The sequence below is a fragment of the Chrysemys picta genome, chromosome 19, assembly GCF_011386835.1.
Source record: "Chrysemys picta bellii isolate R12L10 chromosome 19, ASM1138683v2, whole genome shotgun sequence".
NCBI classification, from domain to species: domain Eukaryota; kingdom Metazoa; phylum Chordata; order Testudines; family Emydidae; genus Chrysemys; species Chrysemys picta.
This window is the reverse complement of record NC_088809.1, coordinates 10440672-10464936: the sequence shown is the minus strand read 5'-3', so window position 1 is coordinate 10464936 and position 24265 is coordinate 10440672. Positions and strand designations below refer to the sequence as shown.

Genomic DNA, 24265 nt, shown 5'->3' with positions numbered 1-24265 from the left:
TAAGGAATGGCAAAGCAGCACCGCAGACTGTTCTCCTCACCCTGCAGCAGCAGTCTGCCAGCCGCTGTGTCCCTAGTGCCGGGCAGGACAGGAGCATTCTAATGATTTGCTCTTTGTTTGTTCCCCAAAGGGAGCAGCACACGGATACTTCCCGGAGTTTTGAAAGGGGAGGGGCACATACCTGCAGAGCAACCGAGATCAAATACTGAGCTGAGCAATCAGGGCAGGCATTGTGGGATACTAGAGGAAGCCAGTGCTGTGGACAAAACAATCAGCGGTGTCTACGCTGGCTCTTTGTCAACAATAAAGGGAGGGGGAAAAGACAAAAGTCTCTCGTAGGGGTGGAAGTTTTTTGTCGCCAAAACTGGACGTTTTTCCCGACAAAAGTCCCATTGTAGTGTGAACGCTCTTTGCTGTTTCGTCACCAAAAGGCAGTTTTTGGCGACCAAACTTGGTAGTGTAGACAAGGCCTTAGTGTCTTTACCAACATTCCCTGAAATCCTAGTTCTAGAGACAGAAAATCATTTTGAGAGTTCTGCACAATGAGCAACATCCATCCCAAAACCGACCTTATTTTTCTGACTTCCAGTTCTCTGGTCTTCAGGTTTTGGTGCCTGTTTTAAATGAATTATAATCATAATAAGTTCAATAATTAATACTTTTACTTTTCAATTCACCACTTTTTTTTTTTTTAAAGAACATTTTAGTTTTGGTTCAAACCAAAACTTTTTCCTCCCCCCCATTTTTTTTTTTAAATTGCCAGAGATCCCTCAAATCCGTTATTTGCACAGCTCTACCAAACACATACCTTCTAAGGCCATGGATCCATACTACGAGCGAAGGGTGTGGTTCCCCTGCTCCTGTACATATCCTCAAGCTAGCATGAGTATAAACAGCAGTGTAGCCACAGTGGCACAGGTAGTGACAGCGGGAGGCATGGGTAAGCCATGCTGAGTACAAACCCACCTGACACCAGTGGTATGTACACATCTCAGCTGCGCTTCTGCTGCCAATACTTGTGCCACCATGGCTTCACTACTATTTACGTTCTCCCTGACTCGGTGAGAGCTAGCAGGAGTGTGTGTACACAAGACGGGGAAATCACACCCTTAGCTCGTAGTGTAGCCATAGCCCACGAGGTAAATTAGGACAATGTCATGCCACGTGGGGTAAAATGGATCAAGCCACTTTGTTTACTTTGCATTATACAGCCAACCATAGATTGCTGCTGTTACATGCCACTTAAATAAATATCAAGACACTGAGCATTTTCAGGGAAATACTGCAAAACACACTACAAAGTGCTATGGCCCTGATTCATCCAGGCACTTTAAATTTGACATCAGGGAGACTACTTATATGCTTGAAGCCATGTACGTGTTTTAAAGGACCTCGGTTTTACTGAATCAGGGCTGTGTTGCCTAACAGTGTCCCAGCACAACATATGCCTTGTGTTGTCTGACTGCTCAAGCTGTGAGGCGACAGGCATATTGATTCTAAATCTTAGGCACCTGAAAATCATGGGCGTACAATGTCGGTGTTTGCTGAAACCCTAGAAAGGCTAAAAGCTGGGGAGGTGCTTTCAAAGAATTTTTCAACAACGACATGGGTTGATCGCAAAGGGACTAAGACCTACTGCTGTTCACCAAGACCCTTCTGGGAAGTTGTACATTTTCATCTGATTTTTTATATTCCGATTTAGTACCAAAGCATCCTTTCTGATCAGCTTAGACTGGGACAACATTATTTTGAATGACGCAGTGATGTGGAATATATTTGTGTATTGTAAGATCACCCTGCCATGTTCAAATCACATACTGCTTTGGGAACTTGCTATCCACACAATATCTGTTTATTGTCATTCTGTACGGTTTTCCCAAGGAGAAATAATGCATGAATGGGGTGCTGTACCACATCTGTCATGCTACTCACCTGCATTTTTTCCAGCATTTCAAAGAACTCTGCAGACTGAAAAACAAACAAAAGATAAATCACTTGCCTGTTTAGAATATAAATGAGGTCAACTTGCACAATTCAGATCTGGATATGGATTTCAAACATCCCCCCAGCTTTTGATCTGGGGTTCTGGTTCTGACCCATCTCCAGGTTCAACAGGGCCAAAGAGGAGAAAAGTGATTCACTGAGGGTTTGATAAAAAGCAATTAATTTACATCAGATATGAATGTTAGATCTTTTCTTTTACAAGTGTGACAATAAAAAAAATTAATATCCTCATAAAAATTAAGTAACTGGAGTAGGTGGCTACCGTTAGTGAGGGTAACCCATGAAATCTTCATATCCACATAATAATAGTAATGATAGTTTGTACTCTGTAGTGCCTACAATCGGAGGATCTCAAAGCATTTTGTAGGACCACAGAATGATAGAAATGTCTGGCTGGAAGGGACCCCAAGAAGTCATCAAGTCCAGTGGCCTGTATTGAGGCAGGGCCACGTATGCCAAGTTTGCCAACATCGACAATTAAATCTTACAACAGACCTGGAAGGCAGTATTTTCATCCCCATTTTACAAATAGAAAACTAGGGCAAAGGGAGTTGAAGTGACTTGCCCAAGGTCACCCCTGAAGTCAGTAGCAGAGCCAGGGGTTAAACCTCCAAAGTCCTGACTCACAGCCCTGTGCTTTAGCCAAAATTAAAACAACATTTCCCCTCTCGCAACATTAGCACCAGTGGCTTTATATCCTCTATGGATGGCGGTCACTGGACAGACATATGGTCAGTTTTTAGCAGCATCATTACGGTGGTTCATACTGTCGCATGAAGTAACCAGAGGGCAATATAATTGCGCACACGCGCGCGCACACACACACACACACACTTACTTAAGCAGATCTGACTTTCCATGGTAATGGATCAGTGGTTCACACACCCCTTGTCAGAGGACAGGCCAAAGAGACACATAATTTAGCAGGTAACTATGTCTATGTACAATGGACACAGAGATGCTGTAGGGCCAAAGGGGAGATTTTTCTTCCTCAGGTTCAGTCTCTCACTCTCACCTTTCTGATGGAATTGTGTGTGAACCTCTTGAATAAAGTAGGTCTCTTCCTCTTCCCTCCCCCCCTCTTCCCCCAGCCCCCCACGCACAGCATAAGCTAGTCCCATAACCCACAGAACTAATCAGCTGATTGCTTAGGAGAAAGATTTGATAAAACAGCGGTTATCCAGCCGTGACACATGCCTTGATGATTTCACAGCACCAGCACTTGCCATACTTTTGCATTCCAGTCTGTCTAGAAACACACAACCTGGTATTTTAATCTTTCTTCAATGGAAACAGGAACTATGTTTGATTACAACATCATGTACTGGGGCATAAAGACCCCATTTGGCTAGTTAACGCTCACTCCCCGAGCAGAGAATCAACCGCTGGTATGAACCCTCATGGCTAAAACAGCCATGGAGCCCAGCAATGAGAGACCCAGTCAACATGAATTACTGTATCCCAAGTGACTATCAGAGGACTGAGCACCAGGGAGTCTCGGGGTTGGACTGATCAAAGCCAGAGAAAACCTGGCTGTAAGAATCCTTTGAGATTTTCTTTGGTCCCTTTTCCTTCCAAGCATGTGGCTTGAGACCCAAGCCCCGGGCGTGTTTGTCCTTTACTCAGCCATAGGCTTTCTCGACCTATCGGACCCACTGCAGTTTCCTCAGAAGAGTGCTCAGACGTGTTAGAGATGAGCACAAGCGGTAGGCAGGTAGACAGACCAACAGAGAGAAATTCTGAGCACTCCCTGTTTCAATGAAGTGGTGGTACCTTGCGTACTGTTTCCCAGATACATGTCAACGACACCAGCCAAATCAATTTGAGCTTAGATATATTCAGCTCCAAGATTGATTCCAAGGAGCTTCCCTCAGGCCAAGTTACCATCTTATATGGAAATTATTTATTCCGTTCAATATCACGAAATACATGAGATTAGCAGTAGGTGGCTAAATGCATCTGTGACGGGTTGCCCCCTCACACACACTCTGGGGTGCCACCTGATGTACTGGGATCCGCCCGTTCCACCAGCCAGGGCTTCCTCACCCTGTCCTGCTGTACCAGGCCCTGAAGCCTCCTCAAGCACAGTGGTTCTCACCTAGGGGTCCAGGGCCCACTGTGGGGGTCATAAGCAGGTTTCAGGAGTCCGCCAAAATAAGCCAGAGAGCAAGGCCAGCATTAGACCCACTGGGGCCTGGGGCTGAAGCCGAAGCCCAGGCCCCACCACCCTGGGCTGAAGCCGAAGCCCGAGCAACTTCGCTTTGCTGAGCCCCCCGCACCATGGAGCCCAGGGCAATCGCCCTGCTTGCTACCCCATAATGCTGCTTGTGGCTTTTAATCTACTGGATATGCAGAAAAAGAGTTGTGGTGGCACAGGCGGGCCGTGGAATTTTTATAGCATGTGGGGGGCCTCAGAAAGAAAAAGGTTGAGAACCCCTCCTCTAGCGCACACACAGGTATGGACACACCCAGAAAGACACGGACACTGACATCAGCTCTGCATGGGAAGAATCAGCTAGGGGACTGCCCAGCACTCAAGTGCACACCCCTTCTGGGGTGCAAACCCAAAATTGTATTGTCTTGTGCTGCACAGAGAACTGTACAGTGTGGAGGGAGATATGCACAGCTTGCTCCCCTACTCACCCACCCACCCGCTTTGAATGGCACAAACTGGTTTAGAGAAAACCTAAACAAGTTTATTAACTACAAAGGATAGATTTTAAGTGATTATGGGATAGCAAACAGATCAAAGTAGATTACTGAGCAAATAAAGCAAACACACAAATTAAGCTTAATACACTAAAGAAACTGGCTGCAAGTAATAATTTCTCACCCTAAATGTTGTTTTAAGCAGGTTGCAGTGTTTCTTGAAGACAAACTGCTCTTGCTTGCAGCTTAGAACTCCAGATATTCCTTTCACAGGCCAGACACCTTCTAGGCTGGGTCCAGTCCTTTCTTCCCCAGATCAGCCTGAGGTATTTTCAGCAGTCATCTTGGGCAGGGATTCAGTGAGGAACCGACCCTGATTAACTCACTTCCCTGCCTTATATAGGATTTACATATGGCTGGAATCCTTTGTTTCCCAGTTTGATCCCCACCCCCTTGTGGAAAAATACTAGCAGCCCAAGATGGAGTCCAATACCACGTGACGTGATCACATGACCCTGTAGTGTCAAAGTAGCCATAAATCCTCAGGTAGACTTCACAGGGAGATTAGCATCTTCAAAGTCTTATTGTTCTCGCTAATGGTGCATTGACTAACCAGCCAGACTGATTGACCTATGTCTGGTGGGCGTTCCCCAGGTGCAAACACTTTTGTAATTGATACATAGTCCATATTCCTAACTTTAGACACAAAAATGATACCTGCATACAAATTGGATAATCATATTCAGTAAATCATCACCTTTCCAATGATATCTCACAAGATCCATCTTGCATAAAATACATCTTAGATATGGCATATTCATATCATAACAATCTCCCTATGAAGAATATGGGGTGTAATGTCACAGCATCAAATATACCCCACCCTGCCTACTCGGTCCTTCCTTGTTTATTGTGATAAAGCTACTTCCCTTTAACTTCCTCCTGCAATTTGTTTAACCCTATTACAGTCACTCTTCAAATAAAAACACTGAAAGTACTGTACTTGGCTCCCACAGAAAATGCCAGAACAAGAGTCAAAATAAGGCTGCAGGTTGAGAACTTACCCACCCTTATGGCAAAGTGAATATAGTGAACATGACCAATCCATTAGAAGGTTAATAACCATCAGCTGGAATAGCAGCCACTTTAGCATGACTCAGAGTTTGCTTTTCATTTGTGCAATATAATATTTCAAATGATAATCCCTCCTTGTTCAACTAAACTATAAAGTAATTTTGTTGTCTCAGTTACCTGCCCCAATTTATGTTCAGTTTTACTATGGCTTTTAAGCTATTTTTTCTTATAACGCTACCAGTATTGCCAACCTAGTGTTCAAAAATCATGACATTCGCTTAAAAAAATCATGAGATTGTAAAAAGAATGTTTGGGGTTCTTTTTATTTGCCTTCTGGGTTGTGCGCATTTAGGGTTCACATTTTCAAGTGTTTCTCCGCAACCAAGGGAAATAGAAACTGACTTAAAAACAAAAACACAGAGCTGAGATTCTCACATGATCACACAGGGGCTTTAAGAAAAACATGAAACTTTACAGGAATTGGCACACTATAAGCCGAAGAAAAGGACAACATGCCAGCACCCCACTGGTGTTTGCGAAGTGGCCATTTGTGCTCAGAAATCAGGCAGAAAAGTGTATGAAATTTGCACATAACATTTTCAAACTGGGCTCACAAGACCCTATCTTGTAGGAGGTAATCTTTAAACAACGATAAATAAAAGGAAACAAAGCCAATTAAGATCCACAATAATCACCGAGATTGATATGCAGACTTAGAAACTACAAATGAAGACAGTTTCAAACAGAACACCTACAAACCATTACCTTGCAAGATACAAGTCCAGGATTCTGCATTTCGCTGGCTACAGCTGAGGACAACCCTAACACCTTGAGCAATGCAAGGACTGGTGTGAACGCAGCTCCCTGCAGTGGTTTAGCTGGCATGGTTTTACGGATAACGGCCTACTTGGCAAATGATCTAAGGAGACCAATGAATTAGGGACTTCGATTAAAAGTCCCACAAGGCCCCTCACAAAAAGGGCTCAACACCAAGTGCTTCACAGCCCTGATCCTACAATTGAAAGTGTGCAGGCAAGCTGCTCCGCTTTCCCAGAGGCCCATTTACTTCATCGGGGCTGTGTGTGCACATAGCCGTCTGCCCAGGTACTGAAGTCACCATTTGTTAAAGTTACCCACTTTTCAGTCTGACTTTATGGACCAGATAATCACTCCAGCTGTTGCAGGAGAAAAACAGATGCAAACCCCCCTCCCCTCACACAGCCCCAGCACTCCGATCTGAGCAGAAAGTGTGTCTGTATATGTTTGGAAAGTGCCTAGCACACAGCGTGTGCTGCTGGAGTACAGAGACACAAATAATGACAGTGATTCAGTTCACCTTTAAACTCAAGGGGCAAAACCAAAACAGTTTCTTGGTTTTACCCACTTTTTCCCCCCCACTATCTTATAACTTAAAAGAAACTCCTTTTTAATATATATTATTATACGTAGTACCCCATTCATAGAATAGTGTTAGTGGCTCCAAAGGTACATCACGATGCTGGGAAAACGGGACAGAGAGGAGCTGAGATCGCTACTCCACCATTTCAGTCAGTTCTACCTGCTGGCTGGTGGAAGCCTCCCAGGTGGATGGATTTCACCTCTAAAACTCACCTCTGCATTTCATATGCACACCTCCCCCCCCGGGGTTACTTTGGCTTTATGGGTATGTCTGCACTGCACACTAAGCCTGGGCTCTGACTCAGGTTTGAGCCCAAACCCCCTCCCCCTCCGTCCACACACGAATCAGTTTGACTTGGGTCAGCAAGTGCTCAGGACCTGGGTCCTAGGACCCTGCTCAGGTGGGGAAGGTCAGTCAGAGCCCGTGTCCTTCTCTAAGGTGCCACAAGTACTCCTGTTCTTTTTTGCGGATACAGACTAACACGGCTGCTACTCGGAAACCTGTCATGGTCCAAGCCCTGTCATTTTGCAGGGTGGATGCCGCTCAAACCACAGACTTGAGTCAGAAGGTCTGCTATGTGCAGCACAGATGCCTTAGCACGGCTTTGAGACCCGACTCCAGCAGTTGTAAGCCCAGGTTTACTTTGCAGTGTGAACACTCAAGCATGGGCTTGGAAAGACCGAGTCCACAAGCGCTGGTCCATGGTTTACAATGCAGTGTAGACATACCCTAAGCAGCCCGAGTGAATTTGCCCCACACGGGACAAGGACCACATGCTCAATGCACCCTTCACATTTCCAAGTGCCTCCCCATTTGCGTATCAGATGTCACTTTTGCTGGTGATGATTGCACACAGGGATAATCGTCTGATCTGCAAGAGCACTGGTTGAGAAATTTGCCCCGAAAGTCTAAAATATAAAGGCCCCTTTAGCCACAGCCCACAGGCGAATACAGACATAGACTATTAGAGACATTAGTGGCAAGATTCCAGCAAGCCAGCCAAGCTAAACTAGATTAATGCATCACTTTGTGAATTTTAAGTCATTTGTCATTTCAGATCTTTTGATCAAACAATCCCAGGGTAATTCAATTGAATGTTCAGTTACCCCTAACCCACCCCCACTCCCTATAGAGACCTATCCATCCCTTGTCTAAAAATAGAGACAGGCTACTCATCTGCCCAAAACATGTTTGTAAAATATTGGGACACTCCCATTAAACAAACATGTGGCTTTTCCAGAATCGAGCAGAGGAGGACGCATGTTACTAAAGCAGCTTCTCTCCTCCCCCACAGTCTTCTTCATTCCTTTGTTTGCTCACAATAGACAGTGGCCAGAAAACAGCTTGAGCTCAGGTGGCCGGTTACAAGAGGTGTGGGCTAATGGCTAGAGAGCTGAGAGAAGGCAGGGGCAGTGAGAAGATACTACAGATCAAAGGAGGATAATGTGGAAGATGGGATTAACAGCCATGATTCTGCTCGCTGCTCATTAATGGCTCGAAGAGGTCCCCTAAGACTGGGGAGCACCATGTTGGAGAAAATGGCACGTATGGCAGCTTTTCAGCAGACTTTGCAGTAAATATCCAGATTTCCAATAATAAAACAAAAGGGGTTTTGTTTAAAAAAGAAAAAACAGAGAGAAGAAAAGAAAACAGACAAATTTTGTATGATCCTTTGGAGAAAACATATTTGCCAGAGGACAATTTTCACTATAATAGTAGCCTAGGGGTTGCTCTAATTTACTCCAGGCTGCGAAGATAACAAGAAGCTATTAGCACAGCCAAGGAATGGACCAACTTCGGGGCAAACCCAGCCTTGCCTCTTTTTACAGTGCTGCACTGTCAGAGTGGCAAAAGAGTCCCCAGAAGCCAGCTTATCAAAGAGTCCAACGTCCACAATTGGTGAATGTTGGGTGCTGAGCACTTCTGAAAATCTGGCTCCTATGGTAGGTACTTTTTCAGAGTCTGGTCCCACATCACCTCTGTGTCAATGGAGGTGGCATGACCCAACCTGAGCCAGTTAGAACAGGTTTAGGGCCAGAATACAGTGGCAGTGTACTACCAAGCAGCCAATGCCATGTTGCAAGATCTGGCCCACTCTTTAAAATGGTGCTCTAGCACAGAGTATAATTATTTTTTAAAGAATTTATCTAAAAAAAATTCAAGAGGACAGTATGCCTGTAGCTCTTAGATATCTCTGCATCCTTAAGCCTGATCATATTATAGCACAAATATAATCTTCCCATCTTTGATGTTATAGTTAAAACAAATGTACTTTTGTGATTCTTATCAGCATGTAACACTGTCCGTTGTAGTTTTAACTTTAGCAGCACAGGAAGTCTATACTTCCCCAATTCTTGTGCAACTGATGTTCCAAAACTGAAGCTACCGTATGTCCTTCTTAAAACCTACTGAAAGCACAATGCCACAGTGGAAACTAATCTCCATTATTAGCACAGACAAGCCAAACTGGTCTAGTAACTTGTACTAGTAATGGGTTTATAAATGCAAAATGAAAATCTTTTAGTCCATAGCTCGCTCTCTTTCACTTGTAGATCAAAACTCTCCCCCAGTTAAACACTGTTCAAGCTAAACTCCAATACTATAGAAAAGATAAAGATTGCAGAGAGTTAATTTTTACATTTTATTAGGAAAACATGGTTATTCTTCTCTCAGCATTAGACAATCTGCAGACTGTTTATAGCTAGATCAGCTACCGCTCACTATTTATTTAACTCCCATATTACACACGCAGGTAAGGGTTTAGTCAACGTGTACCATGGATTCTGAACAATTTAATGAAGAAGAAAAATGTAATTAGCAAATGCCCAGTTTGAAACTCTCTTTGTAAATGACATCCAGAAAGGGTGCTACCCGCTGGGAAACAGCAGCTAATGATCCCACATGGTATGCACTGGGGCATGTAGGCAGTGCATCCGTCTTAGTACCCATCTCCCCCTTTTCAGTGCAACACTCACCAAAAAGTTCCTTAAGAAATCCATCATCTTCTCAACATTCCTCTCCTTGCAACAGCCAGGGCAAACTCTTCACATTGAAAGCTGTTGCTGCTGATGAACTTCCTTATTGTGATCAAATAAGGAGCTCCTGAAGTTGGATGCCAGCCTGTTCATCCATGCAGAACTCTCTCAAATCCGTCCCCTCCCTTTGTTAATGTTTCTCCAAGCAAGAGACATGACCGGACTGTTGTTTTATGCGTTAAAGGGTGGGTCAACTCAGAAGGCAATGTGCCCAAAACAGGTTGTGCAGGAAGCATGCTACAGGATTTAAAAAGAAAGAATTCTTTGCCTCAAACTCACATCTTGGAATGGATTCAAAGTCCTGCTATGATGTGACGCTCACACCAACTTACAGGGCAACCTGTAAACTGCAGATAGATTTGACATTTAAAGAGCGGAGTAGCATTTTAGTAGAGCCACACATGGAACTGACCGGGGGAGGGGAAAATCACAGGATTACTAGGAGGGGGGGAATAACCAGGGAGCGTGCAGAGCTGGTTGGCCACATTCTGATCTCACTGGCATACTTCAATGGTGGTAACTCTGCATTTACATCAGTGTAACTGAGAGCAGGATATGGCCTTGGTGTGTCTGGAGTTCATGCATGGCAGCTAACATACAGCAGTAACAATAAAAACCGTTCTCAATTACTTAGCAACTTCCATATGAACATATTATCCATCTCCTAGTTGGGAGTAGCAGGGCAATGTTGTTAGACACATTTCACAGATGGGTAAAGTAAGGCACAGCAAAGCAATATAACTCCGCCAGTCTATCTATCTGCCTCAAGGGCCACCATGACACCCATCACCATAGTATTTAAGTGCTTCCCATTTAAATTAAATCTGCATAGCAAAGACCATCATGGAGTTTTCTCCTCATCTGTAACCATGGTGATGATGGACATCATCATCAGTCTCATACTGCAAGTAAAGTGATATAGGCAGGAATGAAGCCCAGGGTCCCCTTGTCCCAAATTCCCTGCACTAAACTTTGGACTTCAAATACCACTTCATGTGCTGTAGAGGGAGAACGCGGGCATCATTTCAATGGATCACAGGACAGTCTCTATGCCTGGTCTCTGAGACAGTAGTGCCAATGCTGGAAAGGTTTAGTTAGCTGGGGAGAAAAGAGCATCATCCCTAGTACAGAGCAAACACAAACTGTCCACCCTTGTAATTCCTGGGGAAAGAAACTGAAGTGAAGGTGGGGATCAAAGCTGGAAGGCCTGGAGAGAATCTGACAGATAGAATTGCTCTGAATGAGTTAACTACTACATCTGTTCCTTTGCTGGCAGTGCACTGTGTATGCTGCATGGCAAATGAGGGGGGAAACAGATTGTGCTAGAAAAAGTTTTAAAACTCTGTAGAGTCTTCAGCTGTTTCTCACAACTGGAAGGAAAGTGAATGTTTGCACCGCACCGAACAATCTTCAGGAAATCCTATGGTACTTCCACATCCATCTGTCTTAGTGTTCCTATTACCTGGTGTGACCGAGTGCCTGAATGGGCCACAGTGGGAATGCCACACTCAGGACAGACTGCAAGAAATAGGGCAATCCCCCAAACTGGTGTTTATTCTATAATTAGATTCACCAAGCCAATACCAAAACAGCTTCTGTGATACTACGCTGATTAACCAGAAGCCAAACAGTTCCCAACAGGCAATCCAACCCTTGGCTCCCATCTAGACAGCCAAGCCTAATATAGTGAGGGTTACTGAAAACCTGATTCCTCAAGAGGTGAGGTTCACCAGTCCCAAAGGAGTCTCAATAGTACCCAATAATCACGCTGATGCCAATCCTGTAGTAATTAAAAACTAAAGATTGCATAATAAAAGGAAAAAGAAAGAAGAGCGTTACAAATGGTTACATGATCAATATACATACAAGTGATGTCCAGTGTTCATGCGTCTGATGAAGTGGGTATTCACCCACGAAAGCTTATGCTCCAATACATCTGTTAGTCTTAAAGGTGCCACAGGACTCTCTGTTGCTTTTTACAGATCCAGACTAACACGGCTACCCCTCTGATACTTGACACCAGTGTTCATAGTTCAGGATCAGAGCAGTGATGGAAAGAACTGCTGGCTTGCAGAGTTCCCTCTAATTTTTCCAACCCATGTGTGGAATGGGTTTTGTTCTGTGCACCAAGATGGAGGTGATGTGTGACGCATCACCTTCATCTTCGTGCACAGAATAAAATTCATGTGGTGGGGGTTGGACTGAGGGCTGGGTTGGAGTGTGGTGGGGGTTGGACCAAGGGGTTCGGAGTGTGGGAGGGGGCTCAGGGCTGGGGCAGAGAGTTGGGGTGCAGGGGTGTGAGGGCTCCAGATGGGGGTGCAGGCTCTGGGGTGGGGCTTGGGCTGCGGGAGGGTGCTCTGGGCTATGGCGGGGAGAGAGGACTCCACGTGGCTCTCTCTCCCTGTAGCAGCACCTGGGCTGGGGGGGGGAAGGAGAGGTGCCTCTCCCCGCCGTGGCAGCTCCGGGGCTGGGGCCACAGGATAGGCACCTCACCCCCAGCCACTGCAGGTCCAGGCCGGGGCTGGGTTCAGGGAGGGGCGCCCGGCTGCAATAGGTCTGGGCCAGGGCTTGGTTCAGGGAGGGGCGCCCCCTGACAGGCCCGGGCCTGGCCACCCAGGTTTGGACTGGGCCTCCCCGGCCACAGCTGGGTTCGGGCCAGGCCGCTGTGGCTGGATCTAGGCCAGGTTGTTTGGGCCGGACCACCATGGCCATGGCTGGGTTCGGGCCAGGCGCCTGGGTTCAGGTCCGGGCCCGGCTGCTGGGGTTCAGGTCTGGGCCAGGCCATGCTGCCCCGGCTGCAGTAGGGGCACCCCGGCTGCATCAGGTCCAGGCCACAGCATAGTTGGAGCCGAGGGGCTGCCCCGGCCATGACAATTTGGGGTCGGGGGAGTGGGGGAGTGCTCGTCCCTGGGCAGGTTCCCTGAGCACCTGCGCAGTGCTAAATAGAGTGCTGTGCGGCTGCACAGTTTACAGGGAACTTAGCTGGCTTGTAAAAGTCTCTCTGGAATCACCCCAACAGGTCAGAATCCAAAGGCAGCTTGGATGTAAAAAATCTGTTAGAGTCTTTCCATGCATTTTCCAGGTTATTCCAAATAGTTATTTGGAAGATCTCCATCCTACAGCTTACACTTTCCCTGTTCAAAGTTTAAGCACTCTAGAGATGCCAGGATCAGGCCTGAGGTTTCTCTTCCATAGCTCGTCTGGCAATTGAACAAGCCTCCTCACAGAAACTGTTGCAGCGGTGCCTTCCCCCGAGGAAGGACAGGCAATGCAGGTCGCCTATGGACCATTGGTCTGAAGCAGATTTTCTATTTCCTATGCCTACACAGGTAAACTAATTACACTCATTCACATAAGGCAATTAGTCGGTTCTCCATTATAACATAGATAGTTATGCTGAAGACAACGTAGATAATATTATTAGTTTTCTGCTGTATCTTACATCTTTGATTTTAAGATTAACTGGACACAGTCACATATATAATTAAGGCAATTAAGACATGAAAGGGAATTAGCATCTACAAGCTAATCTGGTTACATTGTTAAACTTCTAACAAGATATAGGTAAACACAGACAAATACACATAGCATCTACCCTTGATTTCTATGACTACAAATAAATGTGTTGATGATTGCTAGTCTAGTACCTCTCTTTGAAATTCACAAACAAGTAGATTGTCTTAATTACAGTTAAGTTGTGACGGGTCATACACAGGTTGGCTGGTCTGCCAGCATCACACCTAGGCATCTAAGCATTTTAGGAATAACTACTGACGCAAAATACATTCTAACCACCCCATATCCAGTCATCTCTAGCCCACACAGTTTACCATCTGCACAAAAAAGTAGCTATCTTTCCCCACCTCTCAGCAAAGATTTGGTAGCAAAGACAGTCGTAAGTTGCCAAATTACTAAGACTTCATTATTTTTACAAGATGCACTACAGGGCATTACTGCTGTCATAAATAATAAATACCCAGCTACGGCATAACTGTCAAAGGAAATGAGCAAAGGGCATTTGTCCATGTATTATCCTGGCTTTTCTTTTTACTGAGCTTATTCATTTAATATTTGGCAAAATTCACAGTGGATCCTGCCATGATTGGGAAGTGTCATCAGTTCCTTTGATTGCAGGAGGATAGCTGCCATTAGTTACTAAGCTTCACAATTCCGGGGATGCATTAAGACCCCCAGCTGCTGTTTGAGGAGCACATTACAGCGCTGACCCAGTCAGCTTTTTTACCATCTGCATCTGGCTAGGAGATTACAACCTCGCCTTTCGGATGTGGAGTTTGCCACTGTTATCCATCTCAAGATTAGACTATTGTAATGTGCTCTACACAGGGCTACATCTCAAACCCATTCACAGTCTGACGCTGGTGCAGAACATAGTGGCTCACTTACCGAGCAGAGCTTCTCACGGGAAGCATTTGCCACCAGTGCTCTGGGATATGGCATTGGCTGCCCAACGGTCTCCAAGCGGCGTGTAAGGTTTTGGTTATGACGTACAATTACGATTTCTGGTTTTCGGAGTTTAATGATTTCATGGGTTTGGCAATTTTTGCATTCTAGGGAGATGTCAAAAAATCAGAGGTTTGGGGGGCTCTCTTTTTCTATATACATATAGTACACTTTCAAACAGTACTACATCTAGGGAACCTTTAGTGCGCATCGGTAGGGTCTACACGGACCTATTAATGTGCAACACGTTCGTGCGCTTTAGAAATGACACCCCCGTAGCTGCAGTCAGTGTGTGCACCCAAGCTGGACACCCTTCATTATAAAAGGGCGGGGGTGGGGGGCCAACTGGCAGGGCCTTCTTTGTGAGGCCTCCAAGACTCTGGGACTTGCTCCCATCCTTGGCCCAAAATAGCTCGAATGTGGTGACTTTCTGGGTATAGTGCAAAGACACCTGTGTTTTGGAAAGGCTCAGGGCATGATGAAGGGAGGAGGTGGCTGGCCGGCTGAGTTCCTGTGGAACTGATGATTGTAATGCTGATGAGATTTAGTTGAATTGTATTTATTGGATAATTAATGGTGTTAGGATGCCTAGAGCCTTGGATAGGTATCTATTATTTTAAATAAATACATAAATAGTGCATATTAACAAGGTTGTAGTGTACTGCTAAAAAGATACTGCTGAATCTGAATGAAAACTACAATTACATGAGATGGATTCAGGAACTAATAGCTCTGACGGTCCCTTTGGGTACCATCAACAGGAACCAATATCTTCGCCAGCCAGCTGGCCAGTTGCCTTTGGACTTCCTCAAAACAGAGGTACTTCCTACAAAGCCAGCCAATTATGGTTGCATAATCAGTTATAACAATGGTCGGTGGGAATTTAGATTAGATTGGGACCAATTAATGTCATGAATATGCAGCTAGATCATAGAGTCTTTAAAGAGTGATTCAGAAATGACTGCATATGCTAGCAATTAATAATTACTCACTGAGGAGTGGTAGCTTCTGATGCAGCAGTGTCATGTTGTTCCACCTGGTGTTCTGGAAAGCAATTTCCACATCCCATGTGTTCTGGTTTATGTATTCAATATGTTCAGATCAGCAGTGCAAGAGTCCACAACATATTTCTTTGCCCCCACTTAAATCAACAGGAGTTATGCCATATCTAGTGGCCAACCTGCATTAAATCTGGACTCTGCTTGTTTACTAAATTCACGAGTCACCAGAACAGGCTAATTGTATGGAAAGTTCATACGCTTTAAAGATTTGAACCAACTTCTATTGAAATCAATGAGAATCTTTTATTTGACATAACAGGGGTTGGATTGGGCCGTAAAGAAATATAATCTACAATAAATTGTTCTTGTCTACAGACCATGGCTTCCTTTTGATGAAAAATGTCTCCTGAAAGATATAACAGTAGTAGCTACCATGTGATGGGGCTGTATCATGACAAACTCCAAACCAAGAGTGGGGCCCCATTGTGCGAGACAATTTACAAACATACAGTAAGAGACAGTCCCTTCCCAGAAGAGTTTGCAATCTTAACAGAGTAAGAGAATGAAAAGGAAACTATCAGGGTCACATAGCAGAGGTGGGAATAGAACTTGGGCTTTCTGAACCCCAGTCCAGCATCCTAACCACTAGACCATGCAGCTTCTCTGAGGTAACAGCATACAGTGGGGGACTTAACACCCTGGCAAGTTGCATGACCTATTAATGCCAACTTTGCCTTTTGAATTTTTACACTTCTTTTAAATTAAAACATTTCTGACACTCCCGCCTCACAAAACGTAGCCAGCTTTGTAATAAACCACAGCTTCACCTACAGTAGAACAGCTGGGCAGATCCCAAAGGTGCACTCTGAAGAAAACCTTTGGATCTCTGGAAGGTTAACCAAAGAACATGAGCCAGGTCTTGTCCTCCACATCACAAAGTCCACGGGGAAGGTTGGGGCCACCTAAAGAAGCTATAACCTCCCATCGACAAGGGGGGCCCAGTGCAGCCCCCAAAGTGGATCGCTTTGTCTAGGCATATTGGGTATAACTAGGACAGACAAAGAAAATATAATTCAGCACATGGCCTCTGCACCCCCGGCATCAGTCCTATGAAGTCTTGACTACGATTTAAAGCTCCTCTCCCTATTGAAAATCCAAGGAGCGGCATGTAATGGTAATGCCTCTTTCCCTCCATCAAAGTGAAATCCCCACACACCCCCATATGGTCTGGGGGAAACTAGCTCCATATCCAAATGGGAATCCAGAGAATTTTCTCATGGTTTCTTATCAGTATTTTGATTGAAGTTGCTGTTTGTGCGGGAACTCCGACCTCCTCTCAGAAGAAGGCACATGGGGCCTGACTCTCCTCTTTCTTACATCGCATAAGCCTGGAGTAACTCCAACAGCAGCTGCATTGACCTCAGTGGGAATTTTGTCTGAGAAACAGCTGCCTCCAATACCAAATTTTTCCTTTCCCAGTCGTTTCCATGAGAACAGGCTTGATGTCCCAAATGCAGGCTAGTCACTCTGCTGCAGGGACAGACAGACAGAGGAACTGGGTTGTTAGGAAAGTAGCTCATTAAAATACAAAGAATCCACCCTCCATAACAACAAGAATATTATAGAAACTTACTAAGTAAAGGTCTTTTCCTTCTTTGTTTTCTTTCTTCAAGTTGCCTCAATTGTAAAAGTCCAATTATACTCACAATCCAGCATTTCCAGCTTCAGATAGTTCCGACAGTATTAATGGCAAAAGCTCATAATTTCCCCACTCTTTCTAGTCAGCATCAAATTAAATCAATCCAGTCTGCACTAGCTGGCAGTCAAGAATGCATAACACTCAATGTAAGTGTAATTCTAGTCTGCATGAATCATGCCCTGGATGTAGCAGATTGATAAACAAATACCCATAACATGTAATTTGACAAGGACCATTGTTAAACGTGTTTGTATTCTCCATTTGGTAGTGAGGAAGATAATTATAATTTATACTAGAAGTAATAATAATAATCATAAGAATTAACAACAACATAGAACAGTGGAAGATCAGAAACAAATTCTGCACAATGATGATATAATGAAGACTTCAGTTTCTTACGTTTATATAGCACCTTTCATCTCAAAGTGTCAGAACCAAAATATACAGGAACCACTTCACCCATTGCTGAAATTCAGCCATCTCTGGGGTGGAATGCCTCACCCAGGCAGACAACAAACAAACTGAGAAATTTTGACCAATGCCATGAAGGCACAACCCCCTGCCCTTACCAAAAAAAAAAAAAAAAAAAAAAAAAGTACCTCAGTGATTAAAAGGGAGGATTGGAAATAAATATATATATATATATATATATATATATATATATATATATACACACACACACACACACACACACACACACACACACACACCTCTACCCCGATATAACGCTGTCCTCGGGAGCCAAAAAAATCTTACCGCGTTATAGGTGAAACAGTGTTATATTGAACTTGCTTTGATCCACCGGAGCGCGCAGCCCCGCCCCCCCCGGAGCGCTGCTTTACTGCGTTATATCCAAATTCGTGTTATATCGGGTCGCGTTATATCGGGGTAGAGGTGTATATAACTAATGTATCCAGAGTTTTAATAGGAAATGTTAAAAAATAAAGCTTTGGAAGAAATATAAATCCTCACACTTCAGGGCATGCATCAGTCAGTAACTTTCTCTTTCTCTCCCATAACCACTTACTGAGGAGTTTCCTCCTCCGATGCAGTTGGAGACAGGTTTTTGGACTACACAGACTCCTAGAATGTATTCCAGCAGACAGAGCATCGATTTTTAAGATCTCCTAGGAAAGACGCCCTTCTCCCCCATAATGTATATGGAATTTAGTATATATCCACATTACGTTTGAACATGTAACCACAGAGACTGAAGTAAGTTCACAATTAGGGAGTTCCCTCCAGCTCTCGGTTGATTCACATTAGCTTGGGTGCCATGAGAAAAGTTTCTACTGCTGCTAACCATACAGTATATGGCCCGAATTCAGCAAGAGGCTTAACCACATGCCTAAATTTAAACATGTATTAAAGTCTATCCTTATTCAGCATATTACTTAAGCATGTGCTTACTGTTTTGCTGAATCAAGGCCTCTTTTCTGTGAATGAACAGATGACATCAGTTTCCAGTGCAATCCACCCATCATCTTTCATAACCACACATTTTTTTTAGGAAGCATTTTTTAGGATGCACAACGTCAGTTCTTAAATTAGTGTCCGTCACTTAAATCAAAGCAAGTGGGGGAAGGGGAAAAAAAAGTTTGAATAAATAAATAAATATAACCACGTTAGTAGCCACAATGTCTTTTCAGTGTGCAAATGAACCCAAATCCTACTTGCTAATGATTGTTATCCTGTCATTAGATTCCATTATGGTGTAACTGAATTTGATGGATGCATCCTCCAACTTGCTTCAGAATTATCATTCTTGTTTGTAATGATTATGACTATTATGGGACAGACTATTTTAGGCCTTATTGTATAATGTATATCTGAATTACAGAGACTAATGCTGCCAGACAATGGTGTGGATTGCCTAAGTACAATACCTGTAAAAACAAAGGTTTCAGAGTAGCAGCCGTGTTAGTCTGTATCCGCAAAAAGAAGAACAGGAGTACTTGTGGCATCTGAGAGACTAACACACATACAGAGAGCATGAACAGGTGGGAGTTGTATATATATCTCCTCAATATATGTTCCATTCTATATGCATCCGAAGAAGTGGGCTGTAGTCCACGAAAGCTTATGCTCTAATAAATTTGTTAGTCTCTAAGGTGCCACAAGTACTCCTGTTCTTCTTTTTGTAAAAACAAAACCAGCTTAAAAGGTACAATAATATGCCAGTCACACTTTATTATTAATCACAAAGGCTGGTTGAAAAATTTCTAACAAAACCTTTTCCACTCAGAAAATGGGGTTTTGCCTAAATCAAAATTTTCCACAAGAAAAGATCAATTTCAGCTGAATTTTCTGTCTGAAAAATCAAACAACAAAACTTTTAATTTTAAGTCAAAAACATCAGTTTCAACATCAGTCAGTTGAAAACATCAATAAAAACATTCTGACATTTTCCAAATTGAAGTTTTTCTAAACATTTCATCCTGTGAAAAGTTTCAACATTATGACATTTTGACCCAATTTGGGATGAAAACAAATGTTGAAATATAGACATTTCCTGTGGCAAGGAAATTCTATTTTTCTATTAGCTCTATTAAACACAAACTACAGTCGCTCATTATTGAAAGACTAGCAATATGAACAAATTGTAATGAAACATGAGTCTATAACATGCATGATACATAATACTGCCTATGACACAAAATAACCATACTAAGGCATTGGTTTCCATATACCTCAAAGAATCATAATCAGGGCTGAATTAAGTAGCCGCAACCCCACACTATAGTCCCATTCCTGTGCCTGAGGTTGGTAGCAGGTTTCAGTTAAGATGAATGGGGTAGTTCACACCTCTTGGAGCTATTGTTTCAGGCTGTCTGCAGACTCAGGTATCAGTTACAGTGGGGCCACGTTTTCAAGCTTTTGAGTCCATGAGGGCTAGGAATCCTATTTATTTTTAAATGAAAGCTGAGAGTCTGATCCCATCCTACCAACGGTGGGCCCTAGTCATTATGCTATACTATAGTGTTTATGTCTATCTCGCCCTGATTTCATTTCACACACAGCATGACCTTTAAACACAAAAGGCTTTAAACCCTGAAACAACTTCACCCTGCTGTCTGTTCCAGTGCACAAAAAATTAGTCCTTCATTAATCAGGATCCTATAGTCACTCTTCCCATTACCATACCAACCTTCAATGATAGCAATAATCAGCTACTAATCAATTTCTGATCTCTCTCCTCCTTCACTTTTTAGGTAATTCACACTCATGGGGAATGTGTACCACCAATAATGCAGACAGTGGAGTGTGATCTCTGAAGACAAATGTTCCATAGCATTCTGTCTGGAGAGAGATTTTTGTTAGGGATATCGCTTCAGCAAGTTAGCAGAAAAGAACATGAACATGGTGTGATGATTATTAATTCTTTCTAGGATGCTTTGCGAATGCATGGCACATTACCATTAAGCAAAACATTCCTGGCCCTGAGGAGTTTCTGAAGGTATGTCTTCACTCGAGATTTAACTCAGGCCCCAGAATTCAGAGAGACACATACAGGGGAGCCCAGGACCAGTGAGGAAACAGGAAATCAAATATGGCTTTGCAGTGGGGCTGCTCATACTTGGGCTGGGTGAACCCGGTAGCCAACCACCCCGGCTGACTCTGTTAACTGCAGAGAAGCAATCTGTTATTCACCTCATTGCTTGGTGCTTCCATTTCAAGCAATCCTCTAGGGATCCAGTTACTGGCAACAACAACTTGCACCCCCCTCCTTTTAATTATTACCTAAATAAATACTTCAGGAGCACAGAAATCCTGGCAGTAAATGGGGCGCGCACGGCTAATTGCCCTGATGCAGCCCCAGAGTGACATTACAAGCTTTCAGGCTAACCAGCTCTCTTTACCTCAAGGTGGAGGACATGAAAATACACAAATCTTTTCACATGAAGTGTGTGTGTGTGGGGGGGGTGACAGGAATACCATGCCAGCCCAAGCACTTGAGAAAGCCAGTCAATATTTTTACAGGTGCTTAGACAAAGCAGGGGCTTGGCTTTCAAAAAACAGCTTCGTCAACCACATGTGCTGGAAGAATTTGATACCCAAGGGCTTGAGAAGTCAGAGATTCCAAGGCCAGAAGGCACCGTTGGGATCATCTAGTCTGACCTGCTGTATAATACAGGCCAGAGAACTTCCCCAAAACAATTCCTAGAGCAGATCCTTTAGGAAAACATCCCACCTTGACTGAAAAATTGTCAGTGATGGAGATATACATCGCATTTCCAGTCTTCAATGCACCCTTGTCTCTTAGATCTGTAGTTCTTCCTCCCTAGGAGTCCAGGGGGCTCAGCAGGTTGTAGAGGGAGCAAGCACTGGGCTCCAAGAGGACAAATGGTTATTTTTTGCCTCAGATGCCGGCTCTGGAAGGCGAATGACCTACATCCTGCAGCTAGAAATTACAGTTCTCACACACACACACTACCACCACCACCCCCTCACAAAAGAACACCAGTGACAGTGAGGCTATAAACTCCGCTCAGTGAAAGGGCAGGCAGGGAAGCAGTGAGTCAGAGAAAGTGAGAGACTGGGAGAGCAGGGGAAACGGTGTCTGCCAAGTGGTTTTGCTGCTTCCAGACACTCCTCTGCTACTGAGAAGCAAACAGGTTTTGCAGAGGAGTTCGCAAATGCCCACGGCTCTCTGTCCAGTGTTGTTGTATAAACATAGGAGTTGCCAGATAGGATCAAACCTGTGCTCTGCTCTGTATAATGCAGTATCTCATCTCCAACAGTGGCCAGCACTAGATGTTTTAGAGAAAGATGCAAGAAACCCCACAGGAGGCAGATGTGGTTCAAACAGCCCCCAGGGGACGGGGACAGGTCCTTAGTTCATGTGTGGCAACGAAAGCCGGTTAAATACTATTGATGTCACTGTTGTATGTTGGTGCTAGAACAGGTACAATTTTAACAGCAAGTAAAATGACCCCGATCTTACTAAGGGCTTGTCTACACTTACCAGGGGATCGATGAGCAGCGATCGATGCATCGGTGGTCAATTTAGCGGGTCTAGTGAAGACCCGCTAAATTGACCACAGATCGCGCTCCCGTCGACATCGCGTAGTGTGGACCCCTTGGTAAGTAGGTCTAAGCTACGTCGATTTGATTTACGCTATTCACATAACTCAAACTGCGTAGCTTAGATCGAATTTCCCCTGTAGTGTAGACAAGGCCTGGGTCTCACCTGGCAGTCTTAAGGCCACAGAACTCCTCAGGCCCATTTCACCTTTGCCCTGCACCTCTGTGCAATCATTTACACCCGTGCAAAATGGATGCCAAAAGCTACTGATTCAGAATAGGAGCATTTTGCATCCATATTGCATTGTAAAAATGATTACACACAAGGTACAAAGAGCATTGCTGAATTCAGTTCCCAGGGTTTAACTTTCAGAGATTCAGCACACCCACCACCCCAAACTGAAGTCAACAGCAGAACTGGCCAGAAAACCTATGTCAAAACTTTTTTTTAAAAACAGAAAATACAATTTTTTTGTCAAAATCAGAAGATTCTGAAGACCGGGTCAATTTTGACCATGCCTCGTTCTCAAAAAAAAAAAAAAAAAAAAAAAATCAAAACTTTTGTCATTATTTCAGAAAATACTGCAATTTTCTTTCAAAACTTCTTTCGAACCTTTGGAATTTTATTTTGTGGATGTTCTCATTTTTATTATTTTTACATTTATTTATATTTACATTTTCCTTGTTTTATTTTTATTATTTTTACATTATTTCCTAATAATCTGACATAGCTGACATGTTTTATTTGATTTTTAAAATCATTATGGGCAACTGCTACTTAGGATGCTTCTATCTGCACTATCTTCTTTTCTAGATCAAAGTGTCTCCTGTTTGTGTCATAATGAAACAGTTTGACACTGCTGTGAGAGATGTGCGTTCCCAAAGAGTGACTCCAGGAGCAGAGTTCCAGGCTGTGCAGCAATGTGGGATTCTTGAAAAGAAAGGTGCTGTGTAAATGTAAGGTATTACGGGACAGATCTTCAAGTGGCTGTAAACCAAGGCAGGTCCACTGACACCAGGGAAGCTTTGATGTTTTACACTCACTGAGGACCTGGCTGTACTTCTCATGGGATCTGTCTTTATTTTTTCATAAAATCTAACTATTAAAGAGGGCCATAACGCTGCTTTAACCACAGGATTTCAGAACACTTTACATACATTAATTAAGCCTCACAAGCTCCCTGTGATGTAGATGAATATCCTTGTCCTTACTTCATAGATATATAAATGGAGACATTAGGGATGGGAAACCACTGTATCTATAAGCAAAGGCCAGTGTGAACCTTCATCTCAAACCACCCCATGAAAAAGGGAGGTGGTGTGGCCTAGTGGATAGAGCCCAGGAGTGCGACTCAGGAGAGCTGATTCTATTCCCAACTCTGCCACTGGCCTGCTGGGTGACTTTGGGCACGTCCCTTCACCACTTTGTGCCTTAGTTTTCCCATCTGTAAAATGGGGATAATGATGCTTACTACTTTGTAAAGCACTTTACAATCCATTGATGAATAGCAACTGTAAGAGGTGGGTACTATTAAAACTTTTTTAGAGATTCAAAAATATCGACTTAACCTTTGTCTTAGGTGATCTCTTGTGCTGAGTAGTACCTCATTCTGTGTGTAGTTCCATCACCTTCAATGTAAGTGCGGCAGAATCAGGTGCTAAGTGATTTACCCCATGTAATGCATAAAGTCCACGGCAGAGCCAAGGCTTGAACTCACATCTTCTAAGGCAGAGGTAGGGACTGAACTCAGATATCCTCTTTCTCAGTCCAGTATTTTACAAAGACTATCCTTCCTTGCCCTTCATTTGAGTGATGGAATTTAAAATTCCTAAAACCTTCCTCTAGGGCAGGCATCGGCAACCTTTGGCATGCGTTACGTCAGGGTAAGAACCCTAGCGGGCTTGGCTGGTTTGTTTA

At 43.8% G+C, this 24265-nt stretch overlaps 1 protein-coding gene across 7 annotated transcripts in view; it reads right to left on the bottom strand.

Moving 5' to 3' along the window:
• Positions 1–24265, bottom strand: part of RAP1GAP2 (RAP1 GTPase activating protein 2) — a 301497-nt gene that overhangs the window by 50635 nt on the left and 226597 nt on the right. For 6 of the 7 annotated variants that reach the window (XM_065573327.1, XM_065573328.1, XM_005298907.5 and 3 more), the window contains 2 exons: positions 1933–1968; positions 570–614 (listed from right to left, as the gene is read on the bottom strand). In XM_065573327.1, coding sequence (XP_065429399.1) covers positions 570–614; positions 1933–1968 — 81 coding nt within the window. Of the gene's footprint in view, positions 1–569; positions 615–1932; positions 1969–10101; positions 10271–24265 lie in introns of those variants that run through there. The other variant, XM_042857824.2, reaches the window with a different exon arrangement.